We start from the raw sequence: 24771 nt of genomic DNA, 5'->3' as shown, positions 1-24771 counted from the left end.
GGTTAGCAGATGTTAATGGCAGTGTAGTGAAATGCTTGTGCTTCTAGTTCCGACCGCGCAGTAATATCTAACAAGTAATCTAATAATTTCAAAACTACTTTATACACACAAGTGTAACGGAATGAATACGAATATGTACATATAAATAAGTCATCAGTCTCAAGTCAAAGTCGAGTTGAGGCTCCAAGTCATCAAATGTGTGACTTGAGTCAGACTCAATTCATGTGACTTGAGTCCACAACTCTGATCATTACACAGGTGCACCTTGTGCCAGGACAATAAAAGGCCACTAAAATGAGCAGTTGTGTAACACAACGTAATGCCATAGATGCCTCAAATTTTGAGGGAGTGTGCAATTGGCATGCTGACTGCAACCATGTCTAACAGAGCTGTTGCCAGACAATTGAATGTTCATTTCTCTACCAATGATGTTTTAGAGAATTTGTCAATACATCCAACCGGTTTCAAAATCGCAGACCATGTGTAACCACACCAGCCCAGTTTCTCCACATCCGGCTTCTTCACCTGCGGGATCGTCTGAGACCAGCCACCCATACAGCTGATGAAACTGTGGTTTGCACCAAAGTCAGAAACCGTCTCAGGGAAGCTCATCTGTGTGCTCGTCGTCCTGACCAGGGTCTTGACCTGACTGCAGTTTGGCATCGTAACCGACTTCATTGGGCAAATGCTCACCTTAGATAGCCACTGCCACGCTGGAGATGTGTGCTCTTCAGATGAATTCTGGTTTCGATGGCAGATAGCGTAGCATGTATGGCATGTCAACATTGTGAGTGCCCCATGGTGGCGGTGGGGTTATGGTATGGGCAGGCATAAGGAACGGACAACAAACACAATTGCATTTTATCAATAGCAATTTGACTGCAGAGATACCGTGATGAGATCCTGAGGCCCATTGTCAAGTCATTCATCTGCCGCCGTCAACCTCAAGTTTCAGCATGATAATGCACGGCCCCATGTCGCAAGGATTTGTACACAATAACTGGAAGCTGAAAATGTCCCAATTCTTCTATGGCCTGCATACTTACCAGACATATCACCCACTGATCATGTTTGGGATGCTCTGGATAAACAGCGTGTCCCAGGTCCTGCCAATATCCAGCAGCTTCGCACAGCCATTGAGGAGGAGTAGAACAACATTTCATCGGCCACAATCAACAGCCTGATCAACTCTATGCGAAGGAGATGTGTCACACTGTATGAAGCAAATGGGGGTATCTATGACCAACAGATACATATCTGTATTCCCAGTCATACAATCCATAGATTAGGGCCTAATGACATTTTTTAAATTGACTGATTTTTTTATATGAACTGTAACTCAATATATTCTTTGAAATTGTTGCATTTATATTTTTGTTCAGTGTATATTCATAAAGAATCAGTAGTGCCTATGTAGCCGATGTGAAATGGCTCTAGCTAGTTAGCGGTGGTGCGCACTAGTGGCATTTCAATCGGTGACGTCACTTGCTGAGAGCTTGAAGTAGTGGTTCCCCTTGCTCTGCAAGGGCCGCCGCTTTTGTGGAGCGATGGGTAACGATGCCTCGAGAGTGACTGTTGATGTGGGCAGAGCGTCCCTGGTTCGGGGCGAGGGGATGGACTAAAGTTATGTTACACCTACTCAACTTGACACCCAGTTAATGCCCACTTAAACTCATTTCTTGACATTGACTTATAGAATGAGGGTTCAAGCTTTTAATAAAAAAGTTAAGAAATACTTCACCAAAACAAGGCACATTCAGTCACACCAGTGTGGTTTTCGACGTAGGCCAGGCTGGAGTATAAGAAGTGGCTTTGCTGCCTCTGCTACTTCCTGATTAGTCAACCCTGGAAGGCGTTCTCTCGCCCTGAATGTGCTCCATTGAACACAGACGGGGCAACTTTACAAGCACGCTCTGTCAATACAACATAATTATTTGACTGGAGCTACTTGACTTCAGTGCGAGTGGGTGATGGATCTACAGTGTGTCAGACTGTGGATATGTACTGTATAAACATCTATAGTTCATGCAGCAGGGAGAGGGGCACAGTGTTTGACAGTAAAGTGTGTCTCCCTCTTGTCTTTGACCATCAACTCCTGTATATGGAGTGGAAACGTAATCATGGTAAGGAACTCTACTCACACTAACTTCTTCTTGTTTTATAACACTTCTCCATACTGTGCATTCGGAAAGTATTCAGACCCCTTGACTTTCTACATTTTGTTAAGTTAGTCTTATTCTAAAATTGAATTGAATCCATCTACACCCAACACACCATAATGACAAAGCAAAAACAGATTTAGAAATTTTAGCAAATTTATTACAAATAAAAAACATACCTTATTTACATAAGTTTTCAGATCCTTTACTATTGGACTTAAAATTGAGAAACATCAAGGATGATCAATGGATGCAACTGTTTCCATTGATCATCGTTGAGATGTTTCTACAACTTGGAGTCCTCCTGTGGTAAATTCAATTGAATATAAAAGGCACACACACCTGTCTACATAAAGTCCTACAGTTGACAGTGCATGTCAGAGCAAAAATCAAGCCATGAGGTCGAAGGAATTGCCCGTAGAACTCCGAGACAGGATTGTGTGGAGGCACAGATCTGAGGAAGGGTACCAAAAAATGTCTGCAGCATTGAAGAAGAACACAGTGGCCTCCATCATTCTTTAATGGAGGAAGTTTGGAACCACCAAGACTCTCCATAGAGCTGGCCGCCAGGCCAAACTGAGCAATTGGGGCAAAAGGGCCTTGGTGGTGAGCTTCAGAGTTCCTCTCCACTCTGGAGATGAAAGAATCTTCCAGAAGGACAACCATCTCTGCAGCACTCCACCAATCAGGCCTTTATGATAGTAACCAGATGGAAGCCACTCCTCAGTAAAAGCACATGACAGCCTGCTTGGAGTTTGGGCACCTAACTCATCAGAACTCATGAGAAACAAGATTTTCACCAAAATTGAACTCTTTGGCCTGAATGCCAAGCGTCATGTATGGAGGAAACCTGGTACCATTCCTACGGTGAAGCGCGGTGGTGGCAGCAGCATCATGCTGTGGGGACGTTTTTCAGCGGCAGGGACTGGGAGACTGGGAGACCAGTCAGGATCAAGGGAAAGTACAATCAGAGCTCAGGACCTCAGACTGGGGCGAAGGTTCACCTTCCAACGGGACAACGACCCTAAGCACACAGCCATGACAACGCAGGAGTGTCTTCGGGACAAGTCTCTGATGTCCTTGAGTGGCCCAGCCAAAGCCCGGACTTTAACCTGATCAAACATCTCTGGAGAGACCTGAAAATAGCTGTGCCCCGCTGCTCCCCATCCAGCCTGACAGAGCTTGAGGATCTGCAGAGAAGAATGGGAGAAACGTCCCAAATATCATCATACCTAAGACTTGAGGCTGTAATCGCTGCTTCAACGAAGTACTGAGTAAAGGGTCTGAATACTCATGTTAATGTGATCAGTTTATTTTTAATACATTTGCTAAAAAACAAATAATTAAAAGGGGGAAAAAAACAATTGAATCCATTTTAGAATAAGGCTGTAACGTAACAAAATGTGGAAAAAGTCAAGGGGTCTGAATACTTTCCCGAATGCACTGTATCCACTGGGATTCTCTGCCTCTAACTCCATTACAGGGGCTGAGTCACTGGCTTACTAGTGCTCTTCCATGCCGTCCCTAGTAGGGGTGTGTCACTTGAGTGGGTTGAGTCATCTTCCTGCCCGGGTTGTGCCGTGGGGGAGATCTTCGTGGGCTATACTTGGCCTCGACTCAGGGTGGTAAATTGGTGGTTGAAGATATCCCTCTAGTGGTGTAGGGGCTGTGCTTTGGCAAAGTGGGTGGGGCTATATCCTGCCCGTTTGGCCCTGTCCTGGGGTATCGTCGGACAAGGCCACAGTGTCTCCTGACCCCTTCTGTCTCAGCCTCCAGTATTTATGCTGCAGTAGTTTGTGTCAGGGGGCTAGGGTCAGTCTGTTATATCTGGAGTACTTCTATCTTATCCGGTGTCCTGTGTGAATTTAAGTATGCTCTCTCTAATTCTCTTTCTTTTTTCTCTCGGAGGACCTGAGCCCTAGGACCATGCCTCAGAACTACCTGGCATGATGACTCCTTGCTGTCCCCAGTCCACCTGGCCGTGCTGCTGCTCCAGTTTCAACTGTTCTGGCTGTGGCTATGGAATCCTAACGTGTTCACCGGACATGCTACCTGTCCCAGACCTGCTGTTTTCAACTCTCTAGAGACAGCAGGAGCGGTAGAGATACTCTGAATGATCGGCTATGAAAAGCCAACTGACATTTACTCCTGAGGTGCTGACCTGTTACACCCTCGACAACCACTGTGATTATTATTTGACCCTGCCGGTCATCTATGAACATTTGAACATCTCAGCCATGCTCTGTTATAATCTCCATCCCGCACAGCCAGAAGAGGACTGGTGAACCCTCATAGCCTGGTTCCTCTCTAGGTTTCTTCCTAGGTTCTGGCCTTTCTAGGGAGTTTCTAGCCACCGTGCTTTTACACCTGCATTGCTTGCTGTTTGGGGTTTTAGGCTGGGTTTCTGTACAGCACTTTGATATATCAGCTGTAAGAAGGGCTTTATAAATACATTTGATTTGAAAAGTATTCATCCCCCTTGGTGTAATTCCTTTTTGTTGCATTACAACCTGTAATTTAAACAGATTTGTTTGGATTTCATGTAATGGACATATTTCCAAATGGGTGAAGTGAAAAAAAATTACTTGTGTCAAAAAAAAAAATGTAAATGGGAAAGTGGTGCATGCATATGTATTCACCCCCTTTGCTATGTAGCCCCTAAATAAGATATGATGCAACCAATTACCATCAGAAGTCACATAGTTAAAGTACACCTGTGCGCAATCTCAGTAATATATATATACACACACACACACACACACACACACAGCTGTTCTGAAAGGCCCCAGAGTCTGCAAATCCACTAAGCAAACAGCACCATGAAGACCAAGGAGCTCTCCAAACAGGTCAGGGACAAAGTTGGAGAAGTAAAAATATCCACAACTTTGAACATCCCACAGAGCACTATTAAATCCATTATTTAAAAAAATGGAAAGAATATGGCACCACAACAAACCTGCCAAGAGAGGGCCGCCCACCATCACTCACGGACCAGACAAGAAGAGCATTAATCAGAGAGGCAACAAAGAGACCAAAGATAACACTGAAGGAGCTGCAAACCTCCCCAGCGGAGATTGAAGTAAAGAAGCAAACATTTGGTGTTCGCCAAAAGGCACGTGGGAGACTCTCCAAACATATGGAAGAATGGTACTCCGGTCAGATGAAACTAAAACTGAGCTTTTTGACCATCAAGGAAAACAATGTCTGGCACAAACCCAACACCTCATCACCCCAAGAAACCTATCCCCACAGTGAAGCATGTGGGGATGATCATTGGAGAGTGAATGATGTGATCTTGTCTACAGTTGGAATGGTCTTGCATTCTTTTAAAGTAACTCTTCACAGACTAATAAAATATCACAAATCAAAGTCTAAAACTCAACTCCTCCACTATGATCACATTCTTTCATGGCCCTCCTCGTCCTCTACTTGTCACTGGGCCAAAAATGAAATGAGTTCAAGACGCATCTTTCTGTCCTCAACAGTAACAACAGAAGGGACCAATCTAATGGTTACGCTAAACACTCGACAGTCATTCAATGGGCAAACAAGTCACTTACATGGCAACGGAGATGTGTCATGAAACCTGGTAGGTAAGACCTTTAACACTAAATCATGGAGAGAACAGCTGGAGCGACAGTAGACATTTTCCACCTTACATCTGAGAGCCAATACAATCTCCATGTTATCATTCAGTGCTGCTAGGAAATGGTTTGACAGTGGACCCTAATTTCACTAAATATGAATGAGATCATTCAGTGAAGAAGATCGCGTCCTGGGATAAAAAAAACAACACTGGTAAGAAGAAACTGCAATTTTATCATCCTATTATTACTTTCTTTGTTGTTGAATTTTACCCCCCTGTCGTGGTATCCAATTGTTAGTATGTTACCATCTTGTCTCATCGCTACAACTTCCGTACGGGAGGTTGGTTAGCGTGCACTGCGTCCGGCCCGCCACAGGAGTCGCTAGTGCGCGATGAGACAAGGAAATCTCTACCGGCCAAACCCTCCCTAACCCGGAACGACGCAATTGTGCGTCACCCCACGGACCCAGAGTCTCTGGTGGCACAGCTAGCACTGCGAAGCAGTGCCCTAGACCACATCTTATTACTTTTAAAAGCAATAATCATTCTGGAAACATATTCACATTGGAAACATCCACAAACCATTTACATTTTAGATTGTTTCATGAGAAACCCATTTAGTTGACTTAACTACCAGAACTTATTTTCAACATGAGCAACAGGAATGTAAAATCAAGTAATCGATAAAGTGAACGGGAATAGAAACATGAAGACTTACAATGACAGCCCTGAATGAAATGACAAGCTGATGTGGAAGGTGATAATGAGCATAAATAACAGGGAATGTCTCAAACATGGAACAGTTTTGCCTTGAGTACAGTTCATTTTTTAGAGATAGCGTGAGTATTATCCTACATTTTATATGATCCTACATTATTTTACATAAATCAATACATGTTTTACTCAAAGCAATCTGCAGAACGCTTTTAAACATAGTTGACATTCAATCTTTAAAAATGGTTCCGTTTATACTTTGATCAAGCTGCAATATACAAGAGGTAAAATGAGGCCAAACAGGTCCTCAATAATAAAATACTTTTTGATCGGTGCATAATTGTCAGGACAATCTTATAACCCTGTCGACCACTCCATGAACACCCATAACTAGTGACTGACTTACTATAGTAAACAACTAAAGTGATCATAGTCATCATAGACAAAAAGGTCAAGAACAGCCTAACCCATTGAGAAACAGCCTAACCCATTGAGAAACAGCCTAACACATCGAGAATCTAATAGTATGCATTTAATATTCATTTCACAGACAGGGATTAAGACTATTCCTGGACTAAGAACCATTTAATGGAGAATCTCCATTGAAGATGGTTTTTAGTCCAGGACCAGGCTTAATCTGTGTGGAAAACCAGCCCCAAAAGTCTGAAGTCAGTGAAATTGATTACCCTAACCTTGTAGACCGATGTAAAAACCTGGTGATGATAGTGCAAATATGTCTCCCCACATAAGGTGCTGTTATTCACATTATACAGATTCAACATGTCTAGGGTTTCACAATGAGGGGGCTTTGCATTAATAAGAGGTAAACTAGTACCTAAACAGGTATCCGGATCTATTTTGTTTATATGCTTTACCTTGGGTTTTCATTTCAACCAAAGGCTTAAGTGATGAATGGATGGAAAATAATTCCATCATGACTTTGTTCAATTATCTTGTGCTTTTCAATTCCCATCCACTGTGTACAAACAAATGATAAACAAACATGAAATCCCTGAAAGATACATAATTCAGTCACATATTCCAGGGGTGAACAGCTGAGGCTATAAGCTGTGTCCATCCTGGAGCAGCATATAATGTACATAACAACCGATGATGTATATAAACCCTGGATTGCTGATGCTATGTATTGGCCACATGTCAAAAATGATTCTAGAGCTTCCAACATCTTTTTTACAATTTAGATGTACAGAGATAGCTGTGGGGTGGCTTCAATACAACGCCCCCTATCAGTCATCCAGGGTTTATACACATCATTGAAAACAACAGTGTACATAATGCATGCGCACAGACACACACACACACTCATCAGCTGGCAAAGTGCTGGTAAAAGGCCAGTTTGATCCTCTCTATAAGGTGACACAGTTTGATGGCAGGGCCCAGCTTCAGCCCCATACACTCCTGTACTGTGGGCAGGCTCATCAACAGCAGGGCCTGACCATCTATCTCCTGTCAACACACACAACAACATGGCTCAGTGCACTGTGCGTGTGTATGTGTGTACACATGTGTATGGCCTTCTCCACACCGAAGTGTGTGTGTGTGTCACTCCTACTTGGTCCCTGAATATGCGCGCCAGCGGGGAACAGTCAGTGGTTCTGATGAAGTGAGTCACGTCAGTGATGCTCCAGCCCAGAGGACTGCTGTCCAGATGCAGCTTCTCCTGCACCTCCACCCGCCCACTCTGAGACAGAACACAAAAACAAGGAGTTCCACATATATAGTTCTAGGATCAGTGTGTGTGTGTGTGTGTGTGTAATTATGCAACAGCCACTACCATAGGTGAGGGGGGCTGGTTATCATCATCTGAGTAGGAGGTTAATTGGGGTCCTTCCCGAGGGCGAGGTTCTGGAGGGGTGGGACGGAGAGAGGCGGGCTGGGACTTCCTCTCTAACACCTCAGAGTCACCCTGCTGCTCTGAGCCCGAATCCTCCTCACTCAGAGAGTAGTCCTCATCCAGGTCCTCCTCCTCTCCACTACCCTGGGGTGCAAAGAAAGAGTACAGTTATGAGTTTGATTACTTTCCATATAAAAGTTGCCCATAAAATCAGATGTAGAATCAGATTGCACTGCGTCCTACCCCAAATCCTAACCTTAACTATTCAAAAATCTCTGACCTTGGACCAGTGGTTGAGGGAAACTAAACTTCTAGCTTCTCTTCCAAAAATGTACAGCTAGGACAGCTACAAAACCTAGGAAGCCCATGGTTCTCACCCCCTTCCATAGACTTACACAGTAATTATGACAACTTCCGGAGGACGTCCTCCAACCTATCAGAACTCTTACAACATGAACTGACATGTTATTCACCCAATCAAAAGATCAGAGAATGAATCTAGCACTAAAAGCACAAGCTACAGCTAGCTAGCACTGCATAAAATGTGGTGAGTAGTTGACTCAAAGAGAAAGAGTTTTGAACAAATTAATTTCTTCAAAAGTGAAGGAGAAGCAAGAGATGGAGAGAGAGATATTTCAAGAAAATCTATTTAAGTTTCACTTACTTAGCTAGCAAATGCAGCTAGCTAGTTTAGCCTACTCAAACACCAGGCTCAAACAGAGGGATGCTATGACTATCCAATACAACACTGGAACTCTTCCAAGTCAAGGTAAGCTTTTGGTTTTACTGATTTATTGCCACCGGGGCCTGCTGGTGTAACTGCTAAACTGCTTAATGACTGTACACTAACATTACTGCATGATTGTAGTGGGTTTACTAATGCGTCATCAGCTATGTTGATTATGACGTTACTTTCGCTAGTATGGTGACAATGTAGGCTGTGTGTAGCGGTTCTAATATGGTTTGGCTTGGAAAGGTTCTCGCCTGGTCACATACATCTGATGTGTTGCGCAATGAAGTCCACAAGCAAAAGGACAAGGTGAGAGGAGGAGCGCGCATAGAAGTGAGAAGGAATACAACGTGGCTGCTATGAAAGTGAACTGTGTTCACGTGTGATCAGGGATGTATTCATTCCGCCAATTCTGTTGTAAAAACGTTTCTCAAACAGAAGCACACAGAACGAAACAGGTATAAACAAACCTGGATTTGTCCAACAGAAACTTGTTTGGAACTGTTGGACTAACAATTACACCCTATATCTGCTAGATACAGGCAAGAGTGTGCAAGGCAGTATTTAATGTCACCTCAAATATCGACCTGTGTGCGCCTACGTTGTAAACTTTCATTCATAGGCAAGGTTGTAGCAACCTCATGATGGGTATAGGGAAAATTAGAGTATCATGTAGTAGCCTAAACCGATCGCTGAACTGGGTGAATGGAATATGAATGACAGTCAGCCAATATGCTGTAATGGGAAAAAAGGGGCATGAAAAAAAAACATTAAACAGCATCAACGCCACTGGTCAACAGAATATAATCTTCTCAAAGTGAGATTTTCACTGAACAGTTACTTTAAATGTGTTGAATGTCAGTATATGCAGTACCAGTGGGGAGCAAGCAGGGGTGCTGTCCACAGAGGTAAACAGGCGTTTTTTGCAGACAGACAGGGGCTTCCTCTTCTTCCTCCTGCTCCCCTCTTTGGTGCTGATATCCAGGTTAGTGTGACCGCCAGGGGGACGGCCAATACGCTTGGTCTTCTTCTTACCGTAGTAATGAGCTATAGAGTACATAGACAGACACCAAGGAAACTATCTTAGAAAAATAATAACAGGAGTGGTATTCATGACTGTATAGCTAAATATTGATAAGTACATTGTGAATACAAATCGGTGTGTGTCTGTCTATACATGCATATGTGTGTGTGTGTAAGGTAGCACGTACTGTATTTAGTCTTGGTGAGCAGGGAACAGTTCTCTGAGCAGTGTTCCAGCACCATGTGAGGTGTGATCAGGTTGGGGCAGCACTCCAGCCTCACACATGTCTTCCTGCAGAACTCAGCCACCTGGTCAGCCGTACGGGAAATCCCCACTGTGGCCCGGTAACTCTTCCCTTTGTACCTACACACCACCGTCCAGAGCAGGATAGGTACATTAATACGGTCTGTCAGAGACCAATGTGGCAGAGAGCATCTCTCCCAGTTCCTGCATCCAGTATGATGTTCATGGAGCAGAGAGAACGTATATCCTCAGTGTCACGTGGCTACTACCATATACAAGCATTTCGCTACACCCACAATAACATCTGCTAAATGTGCCCAATAAAATTTGAATCGATATACAGTGGTGTTATGGTGATTACATAGTGACCCAGAACAGAGCAAATCTACCTCGTACAGAAAACTCTGTTTCTCTACCGTTTCTCATTTTATCCTAATACTGTACAATCTAAACCGTCATGGTATAACTATCATGTTAGTGTTGTTATGGTGTATACTGTGGTCTGTCTATTGGTCGGGTAGACTGACTTGGCCTTGAGAGTCTCTCCCTGGCCGTGCCGCCTCAGCTCTGGGTCCTGCTGCAGCTCCCTCAGCACCCGGCTGGGCTTGTAGGCCGAGCTGATCAGCAGCGTCAACACCTGGACCACAGGGCAGGAGGATATGGGGGGTTAGAAGTACACACTGTAGGATACAGCAGAGAATTAAACAGGACACTAGAGTGGATTATGTATCTGTATGGTGATATCAGTGAGAAGTCATCTACAGGAACGCGTGTGTTAATAATTCATTACATTTGTAAAGCGCTTTTCATTATACAGAATAATCTAAAAGTGCATAACATTTTTAAAAAATGAACCAAATGAATAAAAAAAACAGACACAACTAGACAGGGAAACTGACAAAGAACACAACTGACGCTACAAGACACACGGACACCAAGAAGCACAGCTATCAACTGAAATTCTTCCTAAAGAAAAAGTTCTTTAGGCCCCTTTTAAAGTGTGCCTACAGGTGGTCCGGGAGGGCATTATAGAGGCTGGGGGAGGTCGAGATGAAAGTCTAATCCCCCAAGGAGCGGAGATTAATCCTGGGGGTGTGTAGGCGCAGGCTATGGCTTGACCTGAGGGTGTGGGTGAGGTTTTGGAGGGAGAGCAGTTCTTTGAGATAAGGAGGGGTATTGCCACGAATACACCGGAAAGTCAATCCGGAATGAGACGGGGAGCGAGTGCAGAGATGCCATGATGGGGGTGATGTGATGGTGTTTCCACACACTGACCAGGATCCTGGCAGCACTGTTCATGTATTGGGGCTTCTGAAGACTCCTGCCAGGGCTCCTGATGAAGAGTGTGTCGCAGTAGTCCAGCCCTGAGGAGATAAAGGCATGGATGAGCTTCTCTGCATCAGACTGAGTGAGGGTGGGACGGAGTTGGGCAATGTTCTTGAGGTGATAGAATGACGCTTTACGTGGCTGTCAAAGGTCAGGGAGAAATCAAGCTTTACACCCAGATTGGAAACTGAGGGAGAGAGAGGGCTGTGCTGTCCTGCAATGTTGAGGTGTGTTATTGGTGAGTGCTGGACCTGGAGGGGGATACCAACATGTCGGGCCTCGGTTTTGCTGCTGTTCAGTTGAAGGACATTTTCCTTCATCCATCTACTCAAGGCATGTGTTCATCAGCATAACAGTGGAATGAGATTCCATGCCGGGTAATGACACGAGGGGGAACATGTACAGGACGAACAGGATGCGTCCAAGAACAGATCCTGGTGGTACACCGCAGGTGACGTGGTGGGTCCGGGACCTGGGCCCACCTAGCAACACATGCTCAGTCCTGTGAGAGGTAGGAGTGGAACCAGCTCAGAGCTGGTCCAGACAGTCCGGTGGCATCCAGGAAGCGTTCAAGTAGGATGGGGTGGGCGACAGTGTCAAATCCTGCACTCAAGTCCAGGGGGATCAGGGGACAGGGGGAGCCTGCACCAGCAGGTCGTTGGTGACCCTGAGTAGGGCCGTTTCAGTGCTGTGGGCCGGCCAGAAACCTAACTGGAACTTCTCAAATACTGTAGGTTGTTCAGACTGAGATGGTCCTGGAGCTGTACAGCAGACACTTTTTCTAAAACCTTGGAGAGGAAGGTGAGATTGGATGTTTGGCCTGATATTTTTAGATTGAGAGGAGCTTGTAGATGTGTGCTGCTGTCTCGCTCACCTCTTTCAGCACCAAGACACAGTTGCCGGGGCCGATGCTCTGGGGCAGCTCTGCGATGCGGCCCTTGTTCAGATAGGGGCCAGAGAAACATAGGTGGTTGAAGAAGATCTTTGGGCAGCTGTACTTTCCGTTCCCCTGAGCTGCTGACAGACACAGACGTGAGATTCTCATACGCATTATTTTTTCCACAAATTATTTTTCACAAGGTATTACACTCACCGCTCTCTGTTTGGCTCAGATCCTGCTGCCTCGCTGCATGTGGCGTGGCTTTAAGTTGAGATCTGCCATCGGATCAAACCCAAATACACATACAGTTAGAAATAAAAACTGACAAGTCAAAGTTGGGTAAGAGTAGAGGAATAGGTTCAGCTTTTTCATTTAGATTCCCACTCTCTCTCAGTAATGTGCAGTCTGCAAAAACTCACTGCTTCTCTGGTTGCACCACGGCCACACAGCTCTTCCTCGGAGCTGCAACAGAAGAGGTCAAAAGTCAAACTACATTTGACAGTAACCGACAGATAAAACACTGACATAGACCAATCCCCAAAATGGACAGAAGGGTCTTGTTTGGAGCCTGACCTGTAGCTTTGGAGGGGTGTTGGAGGGGGTAGCCGTTACTCTCACACCAGCTGACTGGAAAGATGTCCAGGGAGTCCACATGCGTGATGACGTCAGGCAGAGTCTGCTTAAACCCTGGAGAGAACACACAGAGCAGAGGGAGGAGGGTATGAGTGGCTGAACATGTAAACACTATGTAAATAGAACACTGAGAATTCAGGTAGCTGAAATTACCACACAAAACTGACTTGGTCGTAGTGATAATATTCACAAGATTAACATCCTTCCCCCAAAACCCTTACATCTCTCCAACCCAGCACTTTCTCTCCCTTCTACAGCTGTTCTGTTCTCACCTTCTAGACCTAGCCAGATGTGCTGACCTCTGACCCTGGTTACAGTTGCCATGTGGATGTATTTAGGAGAGATGGGATTCACCGCCTCCAGCCTCATGAACTCAACAAAGTCATGATCACTCTGCTCCTGGAGGAAAAACACCTGTCATCAGTCAGTGGTATAATATATGTGTGTGTGTGTGTGTGTATGTGTGCATGTCTCACCACAGGAAAACAGCTCTCTGGCGCTCCCTCTGTGCCACACTGTTTCAGGTAATACGCCCAGTCAAAGTCTTGACCCTGGTAACCTACACACCCACATACCCAGGAACACAGTCAAAATTTCACTGGTAACTGCAGTACAGTGCATGAGATGAGTGTATTCCACAGTTGGGACCAAGTCACTATTATTAAGTCACAAGGTCCGAGTCTCAAGTTGTGCAATCTAAGGGCGAGTCAAGTCCAAGTTGTGCAATCTAAGGGCGAGTCAAGTCCAAGTTGTGCAATCTAAGGGCGAGTCAAGTCCAAGTTGTGCAATCTAAGGGCGAGTCAAGTCCAAGTTGTGCAATCTAAGGGCGAGTCAAGTCCAAGTTGTGCAATCTAAGGGCGAGTCAAGTCCAAGTTGTGCGATCTAAGGGCGAGTCAAGTCCAAGTTGTGTAATCTAAGGCAAGTCACAAGTAAAAAACAAACCTTTATTAAACAAAATGTTTAAGCTACCAGGCAGCCCTTTTCATTGATCAATTTCAAGCAATTTTGACATACCAAAAGACCAGCAGACCTATGTTAGTCATTGTTGATTGATGCCCCATTACTGGTGAGCTTGCAAAGTAAACCATTAATATTCTTGACCACCAAACTATTTTTGGAGCTGCATATGTATTTATGGCAAACCACTCTCCCTACAAAGTGCAGTTTGTGCTGCACCCGATCCTTCAGCTGGCCAGGAAATCAGCCATCTGTTCGCTAGCTTAGTGGTTCTCAAACGGAGTGTGCACGCACACGCACACAATTTCTGTTCTGTCGCCTGTCATTTCAGATATAAACGGTGCTGCATTTTCAAAAACACAAGACACCTGCATTTGGAGCTGAAAGTCATTCACGTTAGCAGTCAATATCCACTTGTGATATCGTGCCTGTATCCAGCGAAGGTTGCAGGATCGGTTGGAAAGCATTGTTTGTCTGTAGACTTTTTCTTCCTCGCAAATATCATAATTAGTTAGCCAGAATATGTTGCATCTTCATCCCATGAGTATTGAGGTTAGAACGATCTGTAGCCAGAAGTCCTACCCACCACTGAGCTATATAACTAACCCATCCAAACTAGTCCCATCTGAAATATCCAGCTAGTCGTTTGTTCTGGTAAAGATGTGTGAGTAGCAGATTGCTAAATGGTATTTTATATGAAGAAAAAAAAAGTGCCAGGAAAAACCTGAGAAAATTAAAGTGCTGTCTTATCAGGTCATTAACCTGGATATGTGAGCCCGTCTTTGTGCGCCAATGCCGATGACTGGTCAACAGTCAAGATGCGCCACTTTTTGGTTCTGAAGCACAGATGAGATGTTTTTGAAAGAAGAATTTTGTGCAATGCCGTAGGTCTATGTTAGTGGCCAGATTGAATAAACAAAGGAATAAATATAAACTCCAAATGGTAGGCTATACAGAGCCTTCAGAAAGTATTCACACCCCTCGACTTTTCCCACTTTGCTGTGTTACAGCCTGAATTTAAAATGGATTAAATTGAGATTGTGTCTCTGGCCTACACACACACACACACACACACACACACACACACACACACACACACACACACACACACACACACAATACCCCATACTGTCAAAGTGTAATTACGTTTAGACATTTTGGCAAATTAAATACTGAAATGTCTTGAGCCAATAAGTATTCAACACCTTTGTTATGGCAAGCCATAATACGTTCAGGAATAAAAATTTGCTTAACAAGTCACATAACGGTCTCCCGAGTGGCGCAGCAGTCTAAGGCGCTGCATCTCAGTGCAAGAGGTGTCCCAACAGTACCCGGTTCGAATCCAGGCAGTATCACACCCGGGCCGTGATTGGGAGTCCCATAGGGCAGCGCATAATTGGCCCAGCGTAGTCCAGGTTTAGCCCGGGGTAGGCCTTCATTGTAAATAAGAATTTGTTCTTAAATGACTTGCCTAATAAATCAATTTAAAAAGCTGCATGGACTCACTCTGTATGTATGCAATAATATTGTTTAACATGATTTTTGAATGACTACCTCATCTCTGTACCCCACACATACAGATAATTGTAAGGTCCTTCAGTCGCTCAGTGATTTTCAAACACATATTCAACCAAAGACCAGGAAGGTTTTCCAATGCCTCGCAACAAAGAGCACCTATTGCTAGATGGGTAAAAATAAAATAAAAAGCAGACATTGAATATCCGGAGACTCTCTGCAACAAAATTAGTGACAAAACCCTGGCCAGATAAGTTCAGTCTCAAGTCAAAGTCAAGTCACGAGTCTTGATGCTCCAAGTCTGAAGTTATTTTATTTTCTATCAAGTCATGTGACTCGAGTCCAAACCTCTGGTTTATTCTGCCTCACCTGGAGGGGGACTGAGGGGTACCCCATTTTTAAGGCTCCACTGGACAGGGAAGATTTCAGTGCTTCCATGGTGACAGAGGAATGATGAGCCAGGCCCCGCCCCCTCACTGTCTCCCTGTAGACTGTCCATCTGCACCAGGAAGTACTGTTCATTCAACACCTGGGGAACACAATGATGACATCACTGTTGCAGCCCCATACAACTAGGTGCAACCTATCACACACTATACGTAATTGATAAACACGGAAGAAGCTGTGTGGGTGCGGTGGGGGTGTTACTGTGGTGACATCATTTATAACCATTGTGTAAATGTAACACTAAATAGCTGTGTGCCACTTCTGAAAAGACTGTGCACGCACAAAAATAATGAGATTTATAAACTTGGGAGCACACCACACATGTTTACCGTTATAAATCAGACCTGTGGTGAAACTGTGTACGCGTGAACGAGCATTATAACTCCACATGAAAACTGCCCATCATTCACCTTCTATGGTGACAATAATGCCCTTATTTGCTGTATACTTTGGAAGTATTGGAATTAGGCCAAGACAGTTTCTAAGGAAATAGCAATGCAAGGCGAACTTAATCAATTGTCTTTGGAGAGGTGGGCAGACTGTTTTCTTTTGCTTTGACTTTTGTTGTGTCTGAACATGTCAGAAAGACAAAACCAATTGGAAATTGTTGAAGACCTGTAAAAAGATTGTTTGATATATCAATAATATTTTGTATATACTTTTCCCCAAACCTCAATATGCTGCACTGCCCGCGAATTCTGAAACATTGTCTACAGTAGGCCTACTGCTTACAGTGGTAGTCTACAGTAGGCCTACTGCTTACAGTGGTAGTCTACAGTAGGCCTACTGCTTACAGTGGTAGTCGACACACTTCAATGCAAAAAAGTGTTTAACGTCTGTTGGTGACATGGGGGCATTACCTTGGTGACAGTAGCTGGGCTGATGTTGAAGGGGGCATTACCTTGGTGACAGTAGCTGGGCTGATGTTGAAGGGGGCATTACCTTGGTGACAGTAGCTGGGCTGATGTTGAAGGGGGCATTACCTTGGTGACAGTAGCTGGGCTGATGTTGAAGGGGGCATTACCTTGGTGACAGTAGCTGGGTTGATGTTGAAGGGGGCATTACCTTGGTGACAGTAGCTGGGCTGATGTTGAAGGGGGCATTACCTTGGTGACAGTAGCTGGGCTGATGTTGAAGGGGGCAGCAGGGTTCACCGCCTCCAACTTCATCCCCTCAGAGAAGCAGTGAGGAGTGAGGACTGGCCTGTCCTACAAACACACAGAAGATATGTCAGAGGGAGACAGAGAGGGCAGAGAGAGGGAGATGTAAAGCATACCTTAAAGAAGTCTCGATTGAAGGCTTCTTCTTTAGGCTGTCTGATGGTCTTTCTCACCTCCTCCCACTCTGCTTCACTGCGCAAACCACAAAGCACTGAAACACAGCAGTGACATTATCACTAAGTAACTCTCATTAATACTTAAACACACACACAAAGCATCCAAACAAACACAAACAGTGGTCAGCAGGCAACCAGCCCAGCATTAATACTCCTTATTCAAGGACCAGGGTTGGTCAACAGCATCACAAGGTGCACCACAAGGTGCAGAAGCAGTTCTGTTCCTTACCAGCAGGTGGGGTGAGAGAGCAGCAGTTCTCCTCAGCCCAGCCAGGTGGGTGCAGGAGGGGGTCCAGGTAGAATACCCATCGCCTGGCCAGTGACTGGGTGAGCCCCTCTGTCCCAGCGTAGCGCAGACACAGACGGCCCCCTATGTTGTCCTCCACCTGCGCCCCCCAGGCCACCCCTGGGTCCATACTGTCCTGCAGCTCCACACAACACCCCATGGGAAACAGGTCTGCTGGGTCTCCCCCTGCCTGAACCTGGACATGTTGACATTTTTTTATTTAAAAAAAATACTGAAAGTGTAAAAAAAAATAATCAAGCTTTTCTGACATGAGAGGTGATGTTGAATAGGTCCTAGCTATAGTTATGGTCCTGGTGTCCCCACTCCTCCCTCTCCCACTCACCCCCTGCAGCAGGTGTGCTGGTGCACTCCCTCCCTGAGCCAGAGCCTCCTCTAGGACAGCCTCCCAGTCACCATGTTTCTCACGGACACCTGGACCCACATCACATTCATAAATTGTGTGTGTATCTTTAAGCTGTTAATTCCTGTATACAGTTTAAGTCAGAAGTTCCCATACTGTACACTTAGGTTGGAGTCATTAAAACTTGTTTTTCAACCACTCCACAAATTTCTTGTTAACAAACTATAGTTTTGGCAAGTCGGTTAGGACATCTACTTTGTGCTTGAAACACAAGTCATTTTTCCAACAATTGTTTACAGAGATTATTTCATTTATAATTCACTGTATCACAATTCCAGTGGGTCAGAAGTTCACATACACTAAGTTGACTGTAACTTTAAACATCTTGGAAAATTCCAGAAAATGATGTTATGGCTTTAGAAGCTTCTGATAGGCTAATTGACTTCATTTGAGTCAATTGGAGGTGTACCTGTGGATGTATTTCAAGGCCTACCTTCCAACTCAGTGCCATGCTTTACATCATGGGTAAATCAAAAGAAATCAGCCAAGACCTCCACAATCTGGTTCATCCTTGGGAGCAATTTCCAAATGCCTGAAGGTACCACGTTCATCTGTAGCACACAATTCTAAACATCACAGGACCACGCAGCTGTCATACCACCCAGGAAGGAGACACGTTCTGTCTCCAAGAGATGAACGTACTTTGGTGCGAAAACTGCAAATCAATCCCAGAATAACAGCAAGGGACCTTGTGGAGATGCTGGAGGAAACAGGTACAAAAGTATCCACTTCCACAGTAAAATAAGTCAAATATTGACATAATCTGAAAGGCCGCTCAGCAAGGAAGGAGCCACTGCTCCAAAACCGCGATAAAAAAAGCCAGACTACGGTTTGCAACTGCACATGGGGACAAAGATCGTACTTTTTGGAGAAATGTCCTCTGGTCTGATGAAACAAAAATAGAACTGTTTGGCCATAATGACCATCGTAATGTTTGGAGTAAAAAGGGGGATGCTTGCAAGCCAAAGAATACCATCCCAACCGTGAAGCACGGGGGTGGCAGCATCATATTGTGGGGGTGCTTTGCTGAAGGAGGGACTGGTGCACTTAACAAAAGATGGCATCATGAGGTAGGAAAATTATGTGGATATTATATTGAAGCAACATCTCAAGACATCAGTCAGGAAGTTAAAAACCTCTTAGAACTACCCATCCCGGATCCGGTATATTTGTCATCAGCAACGCTGAATAGTATAGCGCAACAGTCAAAAAATATTACTAGAAAATATTCATATTCATGAAATCACAAGTGAAATATAGCAAAACACAGCTTAGCCTTTTGTTATTTACCCTGTCATCTCAGATTTTGAAATCATGCTTTACAGCAAAAGCAATACAAGCGTTTGTGTAAGTTTATCGATAGCCTAGCATAGCATTATGTACACTTAGCATCAGGAAAATGGTCACGATAATCAGAAAAGCAATCAAATTAACCGTTTACCTTTGATGATCTTCGGATGTTTTCGCTCACGAGACTTCCAGTTAGACAGTAAATGTTCCTTTTATTCCATAAAGATATTTTTTATATCCAAATACCTCCGTTAGTTTGGTGCGTTATGCCCAGGAATCCACCGGAATTAGCGGTCACGACAACGCAGACAAAAATTCCAAATTATATCCATAATGTCGACAGAAACATGTCAAACGTTTTTTATAATCAATCCTCAAGGTATTTTTCAAATATCTATTCGATAATATATCAACCGGGACAGTTGGCTTTTCACTAGGACCGGGAGGAACAATGGCTGCCTCTCTCTTTTGCTCAAAAATCACTCTGAGAACCCCCAACTGACCACTTATGTAATGTGGTCGTTCACGCTCATTCTTCAAAATAAAAGGCCTGAAACTATGTATAAAGGCTGTAGACACCTTCGGGAAACCATAGAAAAAGGAATCTGGTTGATATCCCTTTCAATGGTCAATAGGGATGCATAGGAACACAGAGCTTTCAAAATAAGAGTAACTTCCTGATTGGATTTTTATCAGGCTTTCGCCTGCGATATCAGTTCTGTTATACTCACAGACAATATTTTTACAGTTTTGGAATCTTTAGAGTGTTTTCTATCCTAAGCTGTCAATTATGTGCATATTCTAGCATCTGGTCTTGAAAAATAGGCCGTTTATTTTGGGAACGTTATTTTTCCAAAAATAAAAAGTGCCCCCTAGCTTCAAGAGGTTAAAGCTTGGTCACAAATGGATTTTCCAAATGCACAATGACCCCAAGCATACTTCCAAAGTTGTGGAAAAAAGGATTAAGGACAACAAAGTCAAGGTATTGGAGTGGCCATCACAAAGCCCTGACCTCAATCCTATAGAAAATTTGTGGGCAGAACTGAAAAAGCGTGTGCGAGCAAGGAGGCCTACAAACCTGACTATTACACCAGCTCTGTCAGGAGGAATGGGGCAAAATTCACCCAACGTATTGTGGGAAGCTTGTGGAAGGCTACCTGAAACGTTTGACCCAAGTTAAAAAATGTAAAGGCAATTCTACCAAATACTAATTGAGTGTATGTAAACTTCTGACCCACTGGGAATGTGATGAAATAAATAAATAATTATCTACTATTATTCTGACATTTCACATTCTTAAAATAAAGTGGTGATGTCAACTGGCCTAAAACAGGTCATTTCTACTTGGATTAAATGTCAGGAATTGTGAAAAACTGAGTTTAAATGCATTTGGCTAAGGTGTAAGTAAACTTCCTACTTCAACTGTATATGAAAAACTGTGTATTCCAATACATTTATTTGAGCACAGGGCCCAACCGGTCTACAGCAACACAAACGTATATTGCCATTAACCCCTATGTCACCCCCTCACCATTGGGTGGTCTCATTGGCCGCCCCTGCTGCCTACCCCACCCCAGAGGGTGGAGGTCAGAGGTCATGATGTCAGACCAGAAGTCTGCTCGTCGGTCGTCGTGGTAACCCTCATAGCGCAGCAGCAGCAGTTGGCCACAGGCAGTGATGATGGTAGCCACCCAGTAGGGTTGGTCAGGTTCTGAACGCACAGACACCTCCAGCATCATCCCTGGGGCCAGCCCTGTCTGCAGGCTACGGTCCACCTGACAGGGAAAGACAACTATAATTCATGTGTGAGTGGATATACAATAAATAGGTCCCTGACCAGGAAAAACACAAGGCCCTAACTATAAGTACCATATCTGCAAATGGGCCCTGATGCAGTGAAATAAGACATACATGTTTGAAGGCGTGATGTGGAACAGCCAATACTCCATTCTCCTCCAGATATTCATCCCAGTTGAAGTCAGACTCCAGGTCAGAGCCCCCTGCTGAAAGACAAACTCATTTATAAAGACAGAAAAATACACCACTGCCATTGAACCATTGTGAGACTCACCAGATTCCTGTGCCTCGGGGTTCATGATGCCCCCACTGTGTTCCCAACACCACCCAGAAGACTGTATTAGCAGTAGCTAAAACCACTTTAGATCCACCTGAAAAAGATAAAGACGACATTAAATAAACATGTCTGTGTTTAGTGCCTGGTACTCAGTAACTACAACACACTTATACAGTTCCACTTCCAAGACAAAAAAAGGTTAGCACTCATGAAGATTTAGGTAGATTGAGAGGAGAGTTGCAATAGGAAAGCTGTCCATTTTGAATGTGGGACCTTTAGGCACAGCCAGCCTGCTCATTAGGCATCTGCCTACAAAACATCACTCTGCCCCAAAACAATGACAATTTCTCTCAACCAGTGGCATATGGGCTTTTCAGGTGAGCGTTGATGCCGCCCTGTGATAAGCAGTGCCCACTTTGTCAAAGGCTGGGGTGCAAAATATGTTGCTTGTCCATTCCCAGTGTGCCCCTCCAGGGTGCTGTTGGAGAGACACATCGCTGCGGTGCTCCACCCCAAAATTGTATTTCACTTTTATTTAACCAGGTAGGCTAGTTGAGAACAAGTTCTCATTTACAACTGCGACCTGACCAACATAAAGCAAAGCAGTGCGACACAGACAACAGAGTTACACATGGAATAAACAAACATACAGTTAATAACACAATAGAAAAGTCTATATACAGTGTGTGCAAATGAGGTAAGATAGAGGTAAGGCAATAAATAGGCCATAGTGGCAAAATAATTACAAATTAGCAATTAAAACACTGGAGTGATTGATGTGCAGAAGATGAATGTGCAAGTAGAGATACTGGGGTGCAAAGGAGAGAAAAAAAATAACAGTATGGGGATGAGGTAGTTGGATGGGCTATTTACAGATGGGCTATGTACAGGTGCAGTGATATGTGAGCTGCTCTGACAGCTGGTGCTTAAAGTTAGAGAGGGAGATACGAGTCTCCAGCTTCAGTGATTTTTGCAATTCGTTCCAGTCATTGGCAGCAGAGAACTGGAAGGAAAGGCAATTGGCTCTGGGGGTGACCAGTGAAATATACCTGCTGGAGCACGTGCTAGCGCGTGCTACGGGAAAGTTTATGGCCTTTTCTGTAGCCTACAGGCTGGAGATAGACTGTATGAATGTATTGAGACTGACACTTTTTACATCATGCAGGTTTCTCCAATCAAATAGCCTAACCTAAATGCTGCCCAATCAAATAAAAGATATGTTAACAAAAATATCCTAAAAACAAGCCAGGTCAAAGTAAAACGGACAATATGGAATGGCCATTCACAACTGTTGTCCAGGAGTTTCACCCCATTGTCATGATCAGTGGTTTCAAGTTTGTATCTGTACATTTTTGACAAGCTGATCATGCGAAAAATCATATACTTCTGCATGTCCTGCTGTGTAAACACATTGCAAATAGGCTCACCATAACTCCTAAAAAGTTGGGTAGCTGATATTCAGAGCTTAAAATAGTCAAATTGATTTAACACAGGAATAAGGACTAATACAGTCAATGCAACGGCCTGTTTTACAAATGGTGGGCCTACCACATGGATGGGCATTCATAAAATTCCATTGCGGGCAGACATGGTAGGCCACACCCAAGTAAACAGGAACCGACGTATTTTTGGGGTGTTTTACAAACTGTAGGCTTACCACTTAGCCGTCGCCTTTTGGAGGTCGTTTTTTTTGTTGCAGTCTGGACCGGCCTTGATTTCCACGGACATTGGATTTTGGTCCGGACCAAATATGAACCAATCATAGACGTCTATGTTTGGTTCAGATTTGGTGTGGTCCAGACCAGCCTTGATTTCAACATCAACGGACATTGATTTTTGGTCCGGTCCGGATTTCAACGTGCGGAATATATATATTTTAAAAGTCTGGAAAATAGGTATTTTCAACATACGGGAAACACGTATTTTAAACTTTCATTCATGACCAAAAATGAACCTGACTTCAACATCCGGAATATATGTATTTTTCAATGTCTTTCATGCTTTTTCAACGTCCTGGAAAATACTTACCATAATTCAGAACCTAAACTGGAAAATATTTTAGACGTCTTTTCAACGTCAAGGACCGGCCCTGCCTTTAAGCTTTCTTTCAATTCAATATACTGTCCATCTCTCTCCCTTCTCTGTCAGGGGTGATCAGTCTTAGGAAGATTAGAGCCCTGCTTAAAGCAGGCTATCTGGCCTAGACCCATTCCTACCACACACACAGCCTTCGATCAGCCCATGAGTTGTTGACATCTTTATTCATTTAAGAAGTCATTAACTGAACTCATCCTGAGAAATCCCTGCCTGATATCCTCCGATAATAATAATAATAACGTCAATGTGACAAAGCAGTGATATCAAACGATGAGTGTGCACTTTTAAGGTTAGAAACTGCACTAATAATATATATATATATATAGCATACTCTGCCTCCCGCCTGCAGTGACAGGTGTTCCCGCCAGTAGGTTAACGACGTCCCATCTCAGAAAAGGGGTAGGTTGACCATGGCGTGGCAAAACCAGCACAAATGCTAAAGCCTGCCTACACATATGTTGATACTTTGTTTATGTTAGGTTGCAATAAACAGTATAGGTCACATTTTGCCACAGAATAGCGTGGAACGGTGTAATCGGCTACACTGTATATTATTTTACAATGTTACATTAGTCGCTTGCAATGATACATCGCAAGCTAAACAACCATGAAATAAAAACATTGACTACAAAAAAAACGAGTCCGACTTTTCAGGGAAAGGTTGTGTCAGCATCAGCAATATGACAATCTGTTGACACACTATTGCAGGCAAAGGCGTCATGCGCCCAGCTCAACTTTAAATTCTATATTGTGGTCGTGATCAAAATTGAATTCACAACATTGAAAAGAGAATAACACAACCAGGCGTGCCTCTGGCGGTTTTGCAATGTTGATCGTGGATATCAATCTGTGCAATGAAAATGATCGGGTGCGCGAAGCTTGCACACTGTTCCCACTGTCCACGAGCAAGTTTGCAGCTGAAATGTCAAGTATTAGTATGGCGCTGCGTACTCAATAGAGCACAACACAGCTTCTTTGACACCAGGAAAAAACACACGTGAGCCACTAAGGCAGCTGAAAATACGTTTGCCCGTTAGTACATTGTAAATATTAGCTAAGTATTTTATAAACTTACGTGAATCTCACCGTTTCCTAGTTTTTCCAAGTAAATTTAAAACATCTCCCTCGCAAGCCTCTTGTTCTCTGCTTCCTTGCAATATGTCACAAACCTCAACTGCGCATGCTCGATCATTTACTT

General features: G+C 44.0%; 1 protein-coding gene across 5 annotated transcripts; it reads right to left on the bottom strand.

The window, feature by feature from the left end:
- Positions 1 to 6335: 6335 nt before the first annotated feature.
- LOC112217394 (scm-like with four MBT domains protein 1) lies at positions 6336 to 24771 on the bottom strand. 5 transcript variants are annotated; one of them, XM_042297108.1, is made up of 21 exons: positions 24649 to 24771; positions 21474 to 21570; positions 21314 to 21405; positions 20934 to 21177; positions 18035 to 18123; positions 17635 to 17887; positions 17346 to 17440; positions 17176 to 17277; positions 15992 to 16151; positions 13627 to 13709; positions 13423 to 13543; positions 13091 to 13204; positions 12937 to 12979; positions 12731 to 12792; positions 12512 to 12651; positions 10839 to 10948; positions 10256 to 10431; positions 9919 to 10091; positions 8255 to 8458; positions 8033 to 8161; positions 6336 to 7926 (listed from the first exon to the last, which is right to left on the bottom strand). In XM_042297108.1, exons 2-21 carry the CDS (start codon positions 21496 to 21498, stop codon positions 7786 to 7788), a joined length of 2556 nt encoding a protein of 851 aa, XP_042153042.1. In that variant the 5' UTR covers positions 21499 to 21570; positions 24649 to 24771; the 3' UTR covers positions 6336 to 7785. The 5 variants fall into 5 exon arrangements, with proteins under 5 accessions (XP_042153042.1, XP_042153034.1, XP_042153029.1 ...); XM_042297100.1 differs by having other exon boundaries at positions 13423 to 13549; positions 21314 to 21402; XM_042297095.1 differs by having other exon boundaries at positions 13423 to 13549; positions 24649 to 24770.

Source organism: Oncorhynchus tshawytscha, linkage group LG02, assembly GCF_018296145.1.
Source record: "Oncorhynchus tshawytscha isolate Ot180627B linkage group LG02, Otsh_v2.0, whole genome shotgun sequence".
NCBI classification, from domain to species: Eukaryota; Metazoa; Chordata; class Actinopteri; order Salmoniformes; family Salmonidae; genus Oncorhynchus; species Oncorhynchus tshawytscha.
The sequence above is the reverse complement of the archived record's forward strand: the minus strand, read 5'-3'. Positions and strand labels throughout refer to the sequence as shown.